The sequence below is a fragment of the Hylobates moloch genome, unplaced genomic scaffold, assembly GCF_009828535.3.
Source record: "Hylobates moloch isolate HMO894 unplaced genomic scaffold, HMol_V3 SCAFFOLD_16, whole genome shotgun sequence".
NCBI classification, from domain to species: domain Eukaryota; kingdom Metazoa; phylum Chordata; class Mammalia; order Primates; family Hylobatidae; genus Hylobates; species Hylobates moloch.
In genome coordinates, this window is record NW_026652291.1 from 100,262 (window position 1) to 120,259 (window position 19,998).

At 40.7% G+C, this 19,998-nt stretch overlaps 3 gene segments (V, D, J or C); all 3 read left to right on the plus strand.

Annotated features, from left to right (window-relative positions):
• Positions 1-7,470: 7,470 nt before the first annotated feature.
• On the plus strand, positions 7,471-8,116 carry LOC116456210 (immunoglobulin heavy variable 3-49-like). The segment is given in 2 exon segments: positions 7,471-7,616; positions 7,716-8,116. Coding segments are annotated over 2 exon segments (447 nt in total).
• A 3,884-nt stretch (positions 8,117-12,000) lies between these two features.
• Positions 12,001-12,559, plus strand: LOC116456211 (immunoglobulin heavy variable 1-69-2-like). The segment is given in 2 exon segments: positions 12,001-12,061; positions 12,147-12,559. Coding segments are annotated over 2 exon segments (459 nt in total).
• A 6,440-nt stretch (positions 12,560-18,999) lies between these two features.
• LOC116456212 (immunoglobulin heavy variable 2-70D-like) lies at positions 19,000-19,627 on the plus strand. The segment is given in 2 exon segments: positions 19,000-19,083; positions 19,170-19,627. Coding segments are annotated over 2 exon segments (504 nt in total).
• Positions 19,628-19,998: the final 371 nt, after the last annotated feature.

Consider the following 19,998-nt stretch of genomic DNA (forward strand, 5'->3'; position numbering starts at 1 on the left):
TATTTTCAACTGTCACCCTATACGTAACACTCACAGAGTGGGAAAGGCAGCCATCAATCAAGCTGATGCAAACATTCCCATGGAGGCTTTGTGGGGACATAAATTTTAAAATTGGATGTATAAATCATTAGAAACAGGATTGCTTGATCTCATGGTAAGACTGAATATAATTTCCATGAAGTGGCCGACATTTCTTCCAAAATGTCTTTGCCCTTCCTTTTACATTGAATTTATTTTTAAAGAGTTTTAGGATCACAGCAAGTTTGAGTAGAGGAAACAGAGTTCTCATGCACTCCTGCCCCCCCCATGCTCAGCCTTCTCTGCTATCAACACCCTGCACCAGTGTCATAAATCGGTTACAGCGGATGAATCTCCACAGACACATTGGTTATTTCCTTTTCTGGTGGTCCCTAGTATAACAAACCTCAACTATCTTGAAGCACCCCAGGTTCAAGTGGATTCTTCAAGTGGGTTACTGGGAATGATGCCAGGTAGAGGGAAAGTGGGTGGGGCCATTCCTCTTTGCACTCTTTCCTCAAGGATCCATAAAATGTACATTTACATGGAGCTCCTCTTTCTCCTGGTTTTATATGCCCCTTCCCCAAGGGTAAGGTTTCCCAGTGTTTACAGCAGGGGTCCCCAGTCCCCACGCTGTGGATCCGTTAAGGTGTGCAGTGTGTTAGGAACAGGGCCACACAGCTGAAGATGAGTGGGGGTGAGCCAGCATCACTGCCTGAGCTCCGTCTCCTGTCAGATCAGCTGTGCATTAGATTCTCCTACGAGCTGAATTCATTTTTTTATATATATACTTTAATTCTAGGGTACATGTTCATAACGTACAGGTTTGTTACATAGGTATACATGTGCCATGCTGGTGTGCGGCACTCATTGAATTCTATTGTGAACTGTGCATGCAAGGGACCTAGGTTGAGTGATCCCTATGAGAATCTAATGCCTGATGATTGCAGGTGGAACAGGTTCATCCCAAAACCACCCGCCATCATCCATGGAAAAATTCTCTTCCACCAAACTGTTCCCTGGTGCCAAAAAGGTTGGGGACACTGGGGCCAGGCGCGGTGGCTCACTCTTGTAATCCCAGCACTTTGGGAGGCCGAGGTGGGCGGATCACGAGGTCAGGAGATCGAGACCACGGTGAAACCCCGTCTCTACTAAAAATATAAAAAATTAGCCGGGCGTGGTGGTGGGCGCCTGTAATCCCAGCTACTCGGAGAGGCTGAGGCAGGAGAATGGCGTGAACCCGGGAGGCGGAGCTTGCAGTGAGCCGAGATCGCGCCACTGCACTCCAGCCTGGGCGACAGAGCGAGACTCCGTCTCAAAAAAAAAAAAAAAAAGGTTGGGGACACTGGTGGAGAGGCAGGTCTTTTCCTTGGAAAGCCAGCAGCTTCTAGTGAATCCCCTAATTAATGTCCTTTAATGAGAAGTGGAGACTTTGGTCATGAGGGCCTTTGTGAATAATGCCCTACAGTTAGATTCAAAACATAAGCTCTTGGGGGGTGTTTCTGGATAAAGCCCTTTGTGCAGAAAATGCAGACACATCCATGGGATCCATGCAGGAAAAAAGCTTCCTTTACAAAGCGGTTTGGCACCTGGAAGGCGCTCTCAGGTTTGGGCACTGGACCCTTTTCTGGCTGCACTTTAGCCAGAGGCCTGAGCCTGATTGGTCTTGCAGTGGGAGAGCCTTCCTGGGGTCAAATGTTACAAAAATGCCTGTCATCCTCCAGCTGAGAAAGCCCATCTGTGTGCTTGTCAGTGTCAACCCCATGAGGGGTGCACTCTGGAAGATGACAAGATGCACACAAACCTCCTCCCACTGATTATCCACCACCACACACTCAACTGCAACCTGTGCTCCAGAAAGGGACGGGAGCCTGCAGGGATAAACAGAACGGAAGTATTTTCTTTCCTGGGAAAGACACTGCCAAATGCCACATGTTTCAGGAAAGTTAACTCATAAGTGTTCGGGAAGTGACTGAAGGGCAGTGGCGGGTGAGGTGACAGGACAGCCTCAGGGCTGCACATGAGGAGGGCTCCCTCCCCACGCAGGCTTTTCCTCCAGGAGCTGCACCAGGAACTTGCAGAGGATCAGGAAGGATTCTGAGAACATTCTTCTGTGGTGCTGCCTAGAGGGGGAAAATAAATTATAAAAAATAAATCAATTCTAAATAAAGTGTGACATTTGTTATTAGAAACTATTTCTGAAACCTGTGGGAATCCTGACATAAGCCACCATTCTCTGTGAACAAACATATAAACCCTCCTTCCATGTCGGTTCTTTCATGGATAATATCCCCCAAACTCCTCTCCATTCCCTGAGCGTCCCCGGGTCTCTCAGTGACAGGTTCTCCTCAATGGAATGTGGCTGATGTAGTGAGATCTTCAGTTTTCCCGTCTTCTGTGTTCTCACGTTCTCCCCTCATCTGAGATTAAGAAACTCGCCTGCATGTGGTACATTACAGTCTAATATCTCTCATGGACAAAATAGTGGCCACACCAACCAACCCTGGGGCTGACAGCAACCACCGGCGGCCACCATCCCCTCCGCAGCCTGTGTTGGAACATCCCCTGAGAGATCGTATTAGCAACTTCCCTTCAGAATCATCTTAAAAACTTTGTGTCCCATTTCACATGGAGATGTCGTCTATCCATTTTGTCTTCACAGAGAAATAGAAGGAGAAGAATACCAAATACACTTCCTATCTCCAGATTATTCAAATATAATCGTCCCTTTATCACCTTCTGATTTCTGGTCTTCACAGAATACTCTACGAATTTTTCTCACTGGTGTTACACCAAAACCTGTGAAGCGCCAGATACTGGGATTAATTTAACCAACATTATTATTCTAATAATTCTTAGAATTTATAATTACAATTATCCTCTTTTCATATATGGATAAACTAAGCTATGCCTTTGAAAATAAGCCCTTACATGAGAGTGAAAAGATAAGCCACGGATTTGGAGAATTTCCTTGCAAATCCAATATTTAGAAAAGGGATTTTATCACAAATATACAAATTAACTTACAATTGAACAATAAAATCACAAAATTTATTTTAAAATGGGCAGAGACCTGAACAGAAACCATATCCAAAAAACAAACATAAAAAGTGATCAACTTGATTTTCATTCGGTGTACTTATGTTTAATATTTAAAAAGTTCTACTAAACTATGAGAATGGGTAAAAATTACAAAGTAGACAATATCAGACGGTGATGAGGAAGTTGAAAAACAGGAACTTTCACCCCTTGCTGGTGGGAATGCTGCAATGGCACATAGAAGACTACAGTTAATAATTTGTTGTATATTTCAGAATAGCTACAAGATAAGATTTGGAATGTTTGTAACACTAAGAGATAATAAGTGATAGAGATGAAGGATATCCTAGTTATCCAGATTTGATCACTGCACATAAAATGCTTTTATCAAAATATCACTTGTACCACCTAAATATTTTGAAATATTGTGTATCTATATAAATCAAACATTAAAAAACACCAATGCCGTGGAATCCAGCTAATTGCAGATTCCCATTAGATGGGATGTTCTGCATAATCTGTAAACTAATCAGAATCTGAGGGTTTGTAAAGGACTTTAGAAATCAACTAGGCTGCTTGTTTCTAAAGATAAGTCTCCCAAGTTTAAGTATTTTCCTAATGGGTGGCAATTTTGAACATAGAAGAAATGTTAATATTTGTGTCTGGTAAGTTTTCTTCTTCTCGTGTCATGAGAAAAGGTTTGCAGGGAGGAATCTGGACCATCTTTCAAGTCTCAACTTCAATGTGATTATCTCAGTAAATATTTTCTGATACCCCTGACTAAGAAAAGTATCATATCTGTCCGAGAAACTAAAAGTAGAATTCTAAGCATTTACCTGACCAGATGGACACTTCCTCTTCACCAAGGAGTTCCAGAGACACTTGAAAACCTAGCTCAGGCCGTGTTAGAAATAGAGGATCAGAAATGCCTCATTATACCCTCCTCACTTTGGAATTCAAGCGCAACTAACCAGCATTTTTATTAAAACAGAGCTTAAGGCTCAGAAAACAGATTATTTGTAGCAGTAAGATACCAAATTCTAACCTTACTCAAGAATATCATCACATGACAGAGAGCAGGCATTGAAAGGAATCAAAGGCTTTTACCCTAAAATATATTCCTTTGACATATTTTAAAATAGCCTGGCACAGTTATCTATTGTGAGCGAAATTTACATTCTGTAGAGAATCTCCTTCCCTTTCCAGGTCTTTTTCTTATACCGAGGAGATTAGCTGAGAGTCTCGCTTCTTTTAAAGGTCTTAGGAGAAAACATTTCCCGTCTATTGCCTCTAAAAGTGGTCACATAAGAGACTTCATCTACATAGTAAGAATCTTGTTCTCCAAAACCTATTATCTTAACCTAGAAACATTTTTCTACCGGTTTCAGGTCTTTAGAAAAAAGCTTAAATCTTTCAATCAATTGTCAATCAGAAAATATTTGAACTCACTGTAAGTTGTAATCCCCGCCCCACACTGGTCTTTATGGACCAAATCAACATATATCTCACATGTATTGGTTGGTGACTGTCTCTCTAGTACGTTAAATTTAAGCTGCCATCAAGCCACTTTGGGCACATGTTCTCAAAATCTTCTGGGGCTGTTCACAGTTCATGGTCCTCACATTTGCCTCAGAATAAATCTCTAAATATTTTGCAAGGTTGCTTTTTCATCAATAGTTCTAACAGAACCTACTCTGTGGTTTTTATTAAAAGCATGATATTAATATAGTATTAGTAATATTAGTATTAGTTATAACACGTTGGCAAATTCTTACGAAGTTATACATAGACTAACAATGGGATCAAGTGTAAATGTTTCAAGTATTTATGCAAGTTATTTCAAAATTTATCTTCTGCAGATACTTCTGTCAGATTCATTATATCAGCTAATTACTTGCTTTATGATTTTTGCATTTTATTGTAGATGATCATACCCTGTATTTTCTCAGCCTTTATTGTAGAAAATTGTGTGAAACTAGTCAGGGCTACATTTGAAAGTCATTGTTGCAGTGGCTGCCAGAATCAAAGCGTGTTTCCTCTGCAGCCACCAGACACTCAGATCACTCCAATGACACCTTAATTTTGTTTCCTGCTTGGCTTTGGGCCTTAGTCTTGTCCTATCCACACAGACTCTGTCTTTCAGATCCCCCAGGTCATCCCAGAGCCACATGGACCTGATGATTGTCAATGTGGTGGGAAGGGTTGCACTGAACGGGCACTCTGTGTCCTTCTGAGGGAGCCATACTGCGGGCAGATGTCACAGTCCTGGCTCAGGACGTGTCCTTCCAAGTATCCCTGCCCCTCCTGCAGGTGTGATGCTGATCCATGCATCTTCCTCCCATTCCTGGGTAGAGGGTCTCCTTGTTCTTTCCCAGGTCTTCTCCCAGCAGCCACTATGTCTTCCCACTGATGTCTTCAGCTTCCTCTTTTCTGCCCTTCCCAGCAGGATGAGGCTGTTCTTCCTGAGGGAAGAGAGAGGAGGTGGGAGATGAGGCTGTTATTCCTGAGAGAATGGACAGAGCTTTGGAGCTTTTCTTTCTTCTCTCCCAGTTTCTATGAGTTCCTCCAGTGCCTGTAACACATAGGTGATAGTGGCTTTGCCCCTGCATGTTAATTCTTCGATCATGTGGTGGTGGTGAGGGAGGTGGGTCTGGATGCATTTCAGCCACAGCTGCCGTTCCGCTTTCCCACACAGAACCATCTCGAGAGGAAGAGGGTGGAGATTTTTGTGATGTGTCCTCAATCCTGGGAGAAAAGGTTTCAATAGCAATAGGAATCTCTCAGTTGTATGTCCTCTGATAATTTAAACAATAACTTCTTTATTATACTCAATTTTAAACAATCCAATGCATATGTCTAATTTAATTTTGCATTAGCTTATATGACATTTGCTGGACTCTGCCCCAGATAAGGTCATATTCTCTTCCTGTTTGTTCCTGCAAGTCACTGACTTTCAAAAGGTGTAAGGTCTCTTGATTGTACTATAACATCAGTAATCTGGTGTACTAAAGAAAATGTGCTGATTTGCAGCTTACTAAAGTCAGTTGTTTTAGTAAAAATGATATATTTTCTGGGATGCCTGCATCTCCAGGCTGAGTAGAAGCTTTATTTGTAATACTCAGAAACTGGAAATTATGCCAATATTAAAGAGCTTTCTAGATAAATACTGTGGGTGCATTCTTTAACTGGAATTCTGTTCCTCATTAGAATCAACACATTCTTCATACACAACCAAATTACTGACTCACAAGTAATTATGCTGAGCAAGAAGCCACACAAATGAAATTGAAAATACAAGATTTCACTTTAACAAAATCTCGAAAAATAGATCTGAATTAACAAAGATGAGAGGTTGACTCAGTATGGTGAGAGGGAAATGACTGGGAGGCAGGAAGGAGAGGAACACAGGGAAGCTTTTAACTGTAATCGTCGTTATTTTGATTGTTATTTTGGATGCACAGGTGAGCACCTGAGAAATTACATTTTTTTTCCTTTGGAGACATGGTCTTGCTTTGTCATCCAGGCTTGAGCTCAGTGGTGAGATCACAGCTCTCTGCAGCCTCAGACCCTGGGTCTCCAGCCATCCTCCTCCCTCTGCCCTATGTAGCTGGGACTACAGGTGTGCACCACCATGCTCGGCTTCAGTGCTTACTACACTGCACACTTTAATTATGCAATATTTATTATACAGCAATAATGCCTCAATGAGGGTATTGGAAATCAGTGGGTAGATTATTTGTTAAAGGTTGATGGAAAGATAGATACCAACATGAGAAATGTATGACACTCAAGAAAATAAAACTGTAGGAAACGTGCTTTTCTTCCCATTTGTTAGGTAATCACAACAGTGCACACACATCACACCATGTTCCCATTACAGAGAAAAGGTTCTGCAAACATCACGAGCTGTGACCTGTGTGTGCTGGGCCTGGTTCAGGGAGAAGTCAGGTCCAGTGGTGAGAAGCACAGGCCCAGATACCCAGGCTCACTCTGACCAAATGTGAGCTCTGGGGACATTATAAAACCCACCTGTGGTTTTGCTGATATTTTTTTCATCTTTAACATGGAAATAATGTTGATACTACATGCCATGGTTTCTCTGCATATGTAAAAATAAAAGATGATTGATGCTAACTTTAAAAATATGCAGTTTATGTAGATCTATTGTACCTCAATGAAACTTTTTAAATAAAAATTACAAAATTATAAGATTTTTAGATTTTAAGGTTTAAGTTTATCACAAAACAAACAGACAATAAGAAACCACAATTTCCCAATGCTATCAATATCACAAATCTCCCCCAGGACACTCCGACATGCTCTGAGCCCCACTCTCTCCCCAGGCGTCCCACCCCAGAGCTTGCTATATAGTAGGAGACATGCAAATAGGGTCCTCCCTCTGCTGATGAAAACCAGCCCAGCCCTGACCCTGCAGCTGTGGGAGAGGAGCCCCAGCCTTGGGATTCCCAGGAGTTTCCACTTGGTGATCAGTACTGAACACAGAAGACCAACCATGGAGTTGGGGCTGAGCTGGGTTTTCCTTGTTGCTATTTTAAAAGGTAATTCATGGAGAAGTAGAGACAATGTGAGTGGACATGAGTGAGAGAAACAGTGGATTTTTGTGGCAGTTTCTGACCTTGGTGTCTCTGTGTTTGCAGGTGTCCAGTGTGCGGTGCAGCTGGTGGAGTCTGGGGGAGGCTTGGTCCAGCCTGGGGGGTCTCTGAGACTCTCCTGTGCAGCCTCTGGATTCACATTCAGTGACTACTACATGCACTGGGTCCGCCAGGCTCCAGGGAAGGGGCTGGAGTGGGTAGGTTTCATTAGAAACAAAGCTAATGGTGGGACAACAGAATACGCCGCGTCTGTGAAAGGCAGATTCACCATCTCAAGAGATGATTCCAAAAGCATCGCCTATCTGCAAATGAACAGCCTGAAAACCGAGGACACGGCCGTGTATTACTGTACCAGAGACACAGTGAGGGGAGGTCAGTGTGAGCCCAGACACAAACCTCCCTGCAGAGGCGCGCGGGGCCACCAGGGGGCGCTCGGGACCCACTGAAGGCGGGACAGGTCCCAGGAGCAGGTGCACGGGGAGGTTTCCTTTCTTATCAGCTGGAGAAGTCAGGTTTGTGTTTGCCGGACTCTGGAGCATTCTAGGCTGTGACGTTTTATTACTTGTGTTTATTATGAATTTATTATCGTCAGTATTTAAATTTTACTAATTTAAAAATTATATATATATGTTTACACTTTAATGAAATAAACATTCCTATTTGCAATGCAAACATTCCGATTCTTCCAGAGTTTTATTAACATTTGTTGACATCAGCAGCTACAAAGCTATAGGGACATAAATTTATAGCCATAGAAAGATGAATAGGCCAGGCGCAGTGGCTCACGCATGTAATCCCAGCACCTTGGAAGGCCTAGGTGGGCTGATCACTTGAGCCAGGAGTTCGAGACCAGCCTGGGCAAAATAGTGAAACTCTATCTCTACTAAAAATGCAAAAATCAGCTGTGTGTATTGGCGCGTGCCTTTAATCCCAGCTACTCTGTAGGCTGAAGCAAGAGAATCACTTGAACACGGAAGGCAGAGATTGCAGTGAGCTAAATGGCGCCACTGCCCTCCAGCCTGGGCGACAGAGCAAGATTCAATCTCAAAAAACAAACAGACAAACAAAAGAAAGAAAAAATATATAAATACATAGACATATGCATATATGTGTAGGAATTCATAATAAACATTACAATAAAGTAATTCTAAAAATATGTCCTAAAGAATCAAACTTAATGATGAGCTAAATGTAAATTATTTGAGTATTTCACAATTGATTTTGGTTATTTTTAATTGTTTACATCAATTGATTTATATTTGTTCATTTAACTACTGTTAAATAATGGTTATTTCAAATGTGGTTGTCACAATAAATAATAAGAACTTGAAGTGATAAATGATAATTATCTTAATCATTTCTTAATTATCTTAGTTATTCCATATGGTATTCACAAATCATAACATTGCTTCTTACCTTGTAAATATAAACAACCATAATTTGTGAATTTAAAATAAAATTTTTTATTTTAATTTTTTAAAATTTATCCCAGATCATTATCTTTTTCTTCAGTTCCAGCTCTCATCTGATCATCTCAAGGGCCCATCCGCACCCCTGTCTCCTGAAGGCTTCTGGGAGTGGCTGCGGGACAGGCAGAAGCAGGTGCCCCTTGTGAGTCCACACGACCTGGAGCCTCCCTCTCCTTGGATTAGGCCATCTCCTCGGGATCACAGGACTCTTCGTTATCCTCACCCCGCTGTTGTACCAAACAAGCAACATCACACTTCAATTCATCACGCTTTGCTTTAATTTTCTAAAACATCGTGAAGGTGATAATTTTAACAGTAAATGTATCACTAACAAATATGATAAGCCCTTTTCCATGGGACAGGGTTTCTTACAAGGACTTGACATGTATTATGTATTTTCCATTTCTTTATAGATGAGATACTAATATCTCCATATTGGAGACAATTCCTTTAAGTCATTTCTTAAAATTAATTTTTCCTAGGACTCCAAACAAATCCATGATATAGTTGAAAATCTCAGGTGTAAGAGCTGGGCCAACATTGAGAATATATTAACATTTATAACATGTGCTTGAAAATATTGTTATTTTTCTGTCGGCTGTCCCCAGTTATGGTTTGACACAAAATGTTAGTAATTTATCCTAATAAAACAGTTTACAATATTATATCAATAGTTTATTAACTTTGTATAACTAATAATATAAAATGTTCAACATATTTCAGCCATGTTTTACTTGTTTGTGAAATGTGTGTTTATTAATTTTTCATTTTAAGATGTCACCTTTATCTTTTTTATTTCTGGGATTTTATTCTAGTAGATATAAATAAATGTCTTTAAATAATTATTGTAATAATCACATTTACATTTTCTATTTGAATTTTCATATACATGTTATTAAGATTTTAATTTCAATAAAAATATTTCCTACAATTGTCTATTTTCTTTTTTTATGAGAGAACATATACAAAAATGCATAGATCTTCAATGTGCAGTTTGAGGGTTTCTGGCAAATGTGCACGTTTTTCTCCAGCACCGAAGTTAGGGTGAGGAGCAGGTCCATCTCCACAACAAGTGTCCTCTCAGTGCTTCCAGTCAGCTCTCATGTAAGGATTTTTTTTTTAATTTCAATTTTTAATTTAGATACAGAGGGGACATATGTGGACATTGTCACATGGGATTATTGAGTGATGCTGAGGTTTGGAATCCAGATTCCGTCACCCCCTCCCTCCACTCTCCAGCAGTCCACAGTGTCTATTGTTCTTCTATTTATTTCCATGTGTGCTCAATGCTGAGCTCCCACATAGGAGAATATGTGGTATTTGGTTTTCTGTTCCTGCATTAATTTGTTTATGATTAAGACCAGCAGCTCCATTAATTTTGCTGCAAAGGACATGATTTCATTCTTTTTCATGGCTGTGTAGTATTATACAGTGTAGATGTACCACATTTTGTATATTCAGTCTACCAAGGTTGAACTATGTCTTTGCCACTTTTAACAGCACAGCAATGAATATGCCTGTGTAGGTGTCTCTTAGGTTGAATTATTTGCTTACTTTTTAGTGTATACCCAGTAGTGGGATTGCTGGGTAAAATGATTTGTCTGTTTTAAGTTCTTTGAGAAATCTCCAGTCTGCTTTCCAAAGTGGCAAGACTAATTTATATTCTCATCAATAGTGTATAAGTGTTCTTTTTACTCCAAAGTCCCACAAGCATCTTTGTTTTTTGACTTTTTTGCGATACCATTCTGACTGGTGTGTGGCTGCTCACCTACAATCATCTCATCTTTGATAAGGCTGATGAAAACAAGCAATGAGGAAAGGACTCTGTTCGATAAATGATACTGGGACATCTGACTAGGCATGTGATGAAGACTGAAGCTGGCCCTGTACTTTCAACATATATAAAATTAACTCAAAATTGATTAAAGCCTTAAATGTAAGACCTCAAACCATAAAACTCCTTGAAGACACCCTTGAAAACACTCTTATTGTATATTATGTTGGGTTTTCCAAGGCCTATTTCCTATTGTAAGAGATGGTGGGAGAAGCAATTGATGCCACTGAAAGAGCATTCTGAGCCAGGGCACAGCCCCTTCATATTGGGCTTGATACACCGGGAAGAGAGTTCTCTGTGAGCCCAGACAGGAACTTCCATGCAGGGTAGGAACTGAGCTGCAGGAGGCGCTCAGGAAGCACCCAGCCCAGGATTCAGCCCTGGAGCAGGTGCACAGGAGGCTGGGGAGGGGTTTTCTCTCAGGAATTCAGTGTTTCTTATTTCAAATCAATAATGACCTAAAATTTAAATAAGAATTTAGCAAGTACTGATGTGCCTTTAATTATTTCATTGTATATGTAGCCTATACCCAACCCAATAATTTAATGCAAACCACATTTAAAGGGAGAAATGTCTAGTCTTTTCAAATGTATTTATAGTTAGGAATTGAGCGGTGGTTTTATTAATTCAATGGTTGTTACTACCAGGAGATACACTCATCCCAGAAGTCAAGGCCCAGGAAAAGTTCAGGTTGTCAGTGAGCCATAAGAACAACAAATCACATTGAGGACCATGTCCTGTGAGATGCTGGGTTTCTGTAAGACGAGTTCTCTGTCTTCATGGACTTCTGAGCATACCAGAGGACAAATACCATTAAACAAATTTCAGGGCATGGAACTCAGCAGCCCGCTGTGGCGTGGTCCACGTGTCACCTGTCTTCTTCCTCAGGGTGGGGTGGCTTGAGCTATGAAATACCTGCCTCATGAATACGCAAATGCACTTGTGTCTACTGAGGTAAATACAGATCTGTCCTTGCCCAGAGAGCATCACACAACAGTCACATCCCTCCCCTATAGAAGCCCCCAGAGCACAGCATCTCACCATGGACTGGACCTGGAGGATCCTCCTCTTGGTGGCAGCAGCTACAGGTAAGAGAATCCTTAGTTCCAGGGCTGATGAGGGGACTGGGTCCAGTTAAGCAGGGTCTCATTCCCTCCTCTGTCCTCTCCACAGGTGCCCACTCCCAGGTGCAGCCGGTGCAGTCTGGAGCTGAGGTGAGGAAACCTGGGTCCTCAGTGAAGGTCTCCTGCAAGGTTTCCAGATCCACCTTCACCTTCCACTACATACACTGGGTGCGACAGGCCCCTGGAAAAGGGCTTGAGTGGATGGGACGTGTTGATCCTGAAGACGGTAAAACAATATACGCACAAAAAAACTCTGCCAAGTTCCAAGGCAGAGTCAACATGACCGCGGGCACGTCTACAGACACAGCCTACATGGAGCTGAGCAGCCTGAGATCTGAGGACACGGCCGTGTATTACTGTGCAAGGCACACAGTGTCAAAACCCATATCCGGAGTGTGTCAGAAACCTAGAGGAAGGAGGCAGCTGTGCTGGGGCTGGGATGACAGGATTTGTGAAGTTTAAACGTGTTTAGAAAATGGGTTAAGTAATTGAGGAAAAGAAGCAATAGAAAGATGTATAAGCTCAAATTATATAGGCAATAGTCTTTTCAACTTTCACCCTGTAAGTAAAATTCACAGAGAGGGAAAGGCAGCAATCAAGCAGACTGACGCAAACATTCCCATGGAGGGTTTGTGAGGATATAAATTTTAAAACTGAATGGAAAAATCATTTGGAGCAGGATTGCTTGATCACATGGTGAGACTAAATATAACTTCTAAGAAGTGGCCAACATTTCTTCCAAAATTTCTTTGCCACTGCTTTTACATTATATTTATTTTAAAACACTTTTAGGATCACAGCAAATTTGAGTAGAAGAAACAGTTCCCATGTACCCCTGCCCAAGACACGCACAGACTTCTCCATGATCAACACCCTGCACTGAAGTAATAAATAACTTGCCACAGATGAACCCACATGGACACATTAATTGTTTCCTTTCCTGGTGGTCCCTGGTATAACAAGCCTAAATTACCTTGAAGCACCCTGGGTTCTTCAAGTGGGTCACTGGGAATGATGCCAGGTAGAGGGAAAGTGAGTGGGGACATTCCTCTTTGCACTCTTTCCTCAAGAACCCATAAAATGTACACTGATTTAGAGCTCATCGGACTCCTGGATTTCTATGCCCATGCCCAGAGTAAGGTCTCCAAGCATTTACAGCAGGGGTCCCCAAAACCTAGGCAGTGGAACAGTACTGGTCAGCAGCCTGTTAGAAACCAGGCTGCACAGCAGGAGGTGAGCGGTGGGTGAGCATCACTGCCTGACCTCCACCTCCTGTCAGATTAGCTGCGCATTAGATTCTCCTAGGAGCTGAATTCTATTGTGAACTGCACATGCAAGGGACCTAGTCTGAGCACTCCCTGTGAGAATCAAATGCCTGATGTTTGCAGGTGGAACAAGTTCATCCCGTAACCACCCGCCACACCATCTATGGGAAAATTGTCCTCCACGAAACTGTTCCCTGGTGCCAAAAATGTTGGGAAACACTGGTGTAGAGGCAGATCTGTGCAACTAAAAGACTAGCAGCTTCTGGTCTGATGGGAAGCCAGGTCAGGTCTTGTTATGAACTGGTTAAATATTTTCACGGTGCCATGCTCCTGGAAATACACTTTGGAATATATTTTGGAATAATGAATGATGAATATTCTGGTGAATTATTGTTGGGAAGATTATTATGGATTATTGTTTGGGGAAGAGAAGTGAAGAATGGCTTTAGTTTTCTTTCTGAGGAACATGGTGAGTTTTCATTCTACATAATACTATGTGGTGAGGTGGTACATTCAAATATATAATTTACAATTTTCTGTTGCTATGCTAATACACAGGCATAGATGCAGCTAGAGATCTTTAAGTCACTTGTACATGCAGGTTTTCACTTTCCATACGCTGTCAAAATAAGTATAGAGTTGAATATAATCTGCAAGTGAATTCCTGAGTTGAACATAGTTTCTACCATCTGCTGTATAAACCCAGGTTGACCCTCCTGATAGACCCAGTTAATCCTTTCAAGACAGTGTCTCTTTCCCGACTTCCGAGGCTCTTCTATGAGAAGCCTACAAAAGCTAAAGAGCACGACAGACTCCTCAGATAGGGAACCCACCCCCAATATTTCAACCTAGGGTCTTTCTATTTTCTGTAAGTGTCAGCTGGTCTGAGAAATAAAAAGAAAGAGTACAAAGAAAGGAATTTACAGCTGGGCCACTGGGGGTGACATCACCTATCGACAGGTCCATGATGCCCCCTGAGCCACAACACCAGCAAGTTTTTATTAGGGATTTTAAAAGGAGAGGGGGTGTATGAACAGGGAGTAGATCACAAAGATCACATGCTTTAAGGGGCAAAAAGCAGGGCAAAGATCACGTATTCCTTCCCCAGGGTATTAATTATTAATATTCCTTGCTGGGAAAGAGTTTAGTCATATCTTCCACATCAGTTTATAGGCTCTCTGCAAGAAGAAAAATATGGCTCTATTCTGCCCAATCCCACAGGCAGTCAGACCTTATGGTTATCTTCCCTTGTTCCCTAAAATCACTGTTATTCTATTCTTTTTCAAGGTGCACTGATTTCATATTGTTCAAACACACGTTTTACAATCAATTTGTACAGTTAACGCAATCATCACAGGGTCCTGAGGTGATGTACATCCTCAGCTTACAAAGATAACAGGATTACGAGATTAAAGAAATTATAAAAGTATTGATTTTGGGAACTGATAAATGTCCATATTAAAATGAAATCACAATTTATGTTTAGAGATTCCAGTAAAGACAGGTGTAAGAAATTATAAAAGTATTAATTTGGGGAACTGATAAATGTCCATATTAAAATGCAATACCTAGGGCCAACAAAGGAGTCATATTAATATGAAAAATAATAGCTGAATATTTTGGAAATGACACATGCAGTAACAAAAGTCTATACGACATTAAGAAGATATTGACACAAAATTGAGAAAAAATTAACATAATTATGCTTATTACTGGTTTATAAATGCCTATAATAATAATAGAAAATAAGATAACTATATAAATAGCACTCTCTTTGCTTGATTTTAGTATTTGGTGCTTCACATGTTTTTTGATACAAATAAACATTGGTCATTTTTTTATGGTAATTTCAATATTTTCTTCTAGAATACATGTTCATAAATGTAATTGAAATTATATAATTTCCAGAAACTTATTTTATCAGTGGGGACTTGTATTTTTATGATAGTCTTTTTACATTTATATACTTTTGATTCAGAATAATTATAGATAAACAAAATAGTTATAAAGTTAATACAGTGTGTTCCCATCTCTAAGTATCTCCTAAGATGAATATCCTCCATCATCATAAGACATGGTGTTAACACATTTATACTGATAAGTGTAAATATATTCAGTACTAGACCTCATTTTATTTACCATTTTTCCAGTAATTTCTATTGTAAAATAAAATTCTAAACTTCCTCAAGCAACTGGATGAACCCAACCCTCAGCCAAGGGGATTTCAAAGTAAATTCTAAAACTTGTTCCAGCAATGATGGGAAAGTGAGAGGTCAGACATGCCTCATTATATGCTCCTCTCTTTGGAATTAAGGCACCAGTGGGCAGCATTAGTACTACAGCAAAGATCTTAAGACGGACAAAAGACACCAAATTACAACTTGATTCTAGTATAGCATCACATGACAAACAGCAAAACCTAATGATCTATTCTCTATGAAATCTGCTACCTGGAGGCTTCATCTACATAATAAGAACTATGATCTCCAGGACCCCTTATCTTAATCCAGGCACTCAATTGTAATGATTGTATTACCTTACATTTCAACCAATTGCCAATCAGAAAATCTTTGAATTCACCTATGTCCTGGAACTCTGTGCGTAAACTTTCCTGCCTTTCTAGACTGCATAAATGGCATAGCTCACATGTGTTGATTAATATCTGCCTGTAACTTCTGACCCACTAAAATATATAAAATCAAGCTATAACCAAGCCATTTTAGACACATGTTCTCAGGAACTCCTGGGGTTGTGTCATGGGCCTTGGTAACTCATATATATCTCAGAATGAGCCATTTTAAATATTTCATAGTTTGTCCCTTTTAGTGGATATCTTCTTTTCTTTTTTTTGAGATGGAATCTCTCTTTGCTGTTGCTTTTGTATATTTGTTTGTTCCCAGATTCCACCAAGGCCATCAGTTTGAGTTCAGTTGTCTTGTTCCTTTATTCTCTTCCAGTAAATGACAGTTTGTATTTCTGAAATTTTCTAGTTGAATATTTTATAGATAAAAATTTATCAAGTAGGTTGATAGTGTCATTTGGGACTCTTGTATCTTTACCTGTTTAATCATTGCTTGTTTTGTCAATCAGAATGAGTGTTGATTTCTCCATCTTCTATACATGTTAGTCTATTTTTTGTTCCAAATCCATTTAGTAGGTCTTTTAAAATGGATTTTGGAAAAGTTGATCCTATTATTTTATGCAATATTTCACTTGAGTTGCAAAGGTATTCTTTTTATGATTATTTTGTCTGAAATTAACATAGCTATTCAAGTTTTCTTTGGTTTATATTTTCATGGTATATATTTTTCCATCTTTATTTCTTCTCTTTGTGAATATGTTAAGAAGTTTTCTTGCAGAAAGATAATTGTTGGGTCTTTTTTTTTTAGTCAACTATGAGGAATTATTTTTTAATGATATTACCCTTTTGTCCAATAATTGTTGTTTTGTCTTTTTACAATAATATGTATTGTTTCTATTAATTTATTATTTAATTATTATGTAATGATATCTTAGTAGTTACCATAAGGATAACAATAAGACATTTCTATAATTGAATTCTAATTAAAAAATGTAGTACTCCTTTATTTTTTTTTATTTTTTATTTTTTTGAGATGGAGTCTCAGTCTGTTGCCCAGGCTGGAGTGCAGTGGCACAATCTTGGCTCAATGTAAGCTCCGCCTCCTGGGTTCTCGCCATTCTCCTGCTTCAGCCTCCCAAGTAGCTGGGACTACAGGCGCCCGCCACCACAGCTGGATAATTCTTTGTATCTTTAGTAGAGACGGGGTTTCACTGTGTTAGTCAGGATGGTCTCAATCTCCTGACCTTGTGATCCGCCTGACCTGGCCTCCCAAAGTACTGGGATTACAGGCGTGAGCCACCGTGCCCAGCCTACCCCTTTATATATAGAACAGAGATATTATAACTATATATGTCTAATTCCTCTTTTCTATCTCTTTTTTTATTTTCTCAGTTTGTAGTCACATATGCTATAAAAATGTAATATTGGCATTTTTATAATTGCTTTACACATTTATGTAATAAAGAAAATACAAATGCAAAAACTAAATTTAAACCTCATTTTTTCATTGTTGACAATTTTTATTTTTTGGATACATTCAGGTATTGGATGTATATCATATGGCTGCTCATCTAGAAACTGCTAAAACGTCTACGGAAAGATTAATATGCTGGGAATAGATTTTCTCAGGATTTGTTTGTGCGACAGAATATTTAGTTGTCTTTGATTTATCATCTCAAGAGACAATGTCAAGAAGATGCTGCTTCTGCAAATGGGCAAATCTGCAAACCAAGGACACGTCACTACATTACTGTGCAAGAGAAGCCCATGAGGAAAGGCCAGTGTGAAACACAAAACTCCAGGGACACCTGGGCTAATGAGCTGCAGGGGGCGCTCAGGACCCACTGATCAGTCAACCACAGAGTGGGGTGCACAGGAAGGTTAGGACTCTGCTTTCCTGCAAGTATAAAAAAAAGCAGAAAAAATCTCCGTCTGACAGTTTCTCCAAGGAACTTCTGTAATTTTAGAATGCTGTGCCTACCAATGACATCTCTAAATATTTTTTTTAAATACTGTGTTTTGAGGACATACGCTCACATGGACAAAATGCAAATTGACACAGAGACGAAAAGCCCTCAACCACAGTCGCCAAAATTGGAGACCTGTAGAAGCTCACTGGGACCTGTTGAGTCTTCTCCAATCACACTCAGAACAGAGACCTTAGTGGGTCTCCCTTAGACTAGTCATTAAGGATGATGATAACAGCCTAAAGATGGTGGACCATGGTCAGTGTCATATAGAATATGGAGACCCTCACAGGTTTTTAGTCTGACCCTTCTCCTGACACTAAATTATGCAAATTAATATCAACACTGATCTAGTGCTTCTTTTGATTCTAATTTATTTTATTTCTTTTTAGTTGTCGTTCTCACTTTTCTTTTGGATTTTTCTGCTCCCTGGAAAAGGTAAATGTGGTCTCCATGACGTCAGTTCAAGGGCTGAAGCCCCTTCCCTGTAGCTCGCTGGGGCTCAGGCCGTGGCTACTGCAGCCGCGTGGAAGAGGCTGAAGGGACTTTCCTCACTCTCCTTGCTCAGCACCATCCACTGTATTGTGTGTAGGCTTCTCTGGAAATGCAAGTGGCCATTTGTAGTGAAAGAAATATGCTTGTCTGGTTAAAATGGGAGGTGGATGTAGAATTAATTGGCTGCTACATAAACTGTTCTTCTCTACCAGTGCTTTTGGATGAGATTGTGAAATTTGTAAGAATCAAAATGGAGTCACCTATGTTAAAACCCTGACAAATGGATTCAGGAAGTGTAGGGAGAATTCTTACACACATATCCCTGACAACAAGAACGATCATGAAATAGTTCTCCCAAAAAGACCAACATGACCTCATAATCACGACTTCTGCAAAGACTTCTACTCAGAATCTACTTGTCCAGCCTTAGATTAATGCCATCTGAATTACACTGATCATGTTACTATCACTGCTCCTCACCACAGATGCAATACCCTACTGAGTCCTGAAACCTGACTCCATCCTATAGATAGGGCATAGATGAGGGGAATGCAAATCTCCACCAGCTCCACCCTCCTCTGGGTTGAAAAAGCCGAGCAGGGGTCCCGGTTCAGTGACTCCTGTGCCCCACCATGGACACACTTTGCTCCACGCTCCTGCTGCTGACCATCCCTTCCTGTGAGTGCTGTGGTCAGGGACTCCTTCACGGGTGAAACATCTGTTCTCTCGTTTGTGGGCTTCATCTTCTTATGCTTTCTCCACAGGGGTCTTGTCCCAGGTCACCTTGAAGGAGTCTGGTCCTGCGCTGGTGAAACCCACAGAGACCCTGACGCTGACCTGCACCGTCTCTGGGTTCTCACTCAGCACTAGTGGAGTGCGTGTGGGCTGGATCCGTCAGCCCCCAGGGAAGGCCCTGGAGTGGCTTGCGAGAATTGATTGGGATGATGATAAATACTACAGCACATCTCTGAAGACCAGGCTCACCATCTCCAAGGACACCTCCAAAAACCAGGTGGTTCTTACAATGACCAACATGGACCCTGTGGACACAGCCACATATTACTGTGCACGGATACCACAGAGATACAGCCCAGGGCGCCTCCCGTACAAGAACCCAGCCTGCTTCTCAGTGGCGCTCCCCCCCCCCCCCACCTCTGCAGAACAGGAAAGTGCAGCTGAGGTGTCATTTCCTGCCAGGGCCTGCATTTCCCATCCCCATTAGATTCAGAGCCCTGTCTTCGTCCTTCTTCTTTAATAATAAATGGCATGACTCCTGTTAATGGTTCATAGAAGCAGAAGCTGAATCCTGTTTGACAAAGATTCAGCATGAAATGTCCATGTTACCTGGGCCAGATGCATCACCGGTATGTGGCCGCCGGTTTATTGGGCTCATACTACTCCAAAGGGCCGAATACAAAACAGCAGAACACATGTCTTTATTAAACTGCAGGAAATGACACTGGAGAAAAATGTGGGGATAAGAGAGCAGGAGGAATTGTGAAAATCCAGATAATAGCTTTTCTCGTAGAGAGAAAGGTGCATTAATAAAGTAATTTTATAAAACAATAAAACAGGTGGAATGTGTCCTCATCA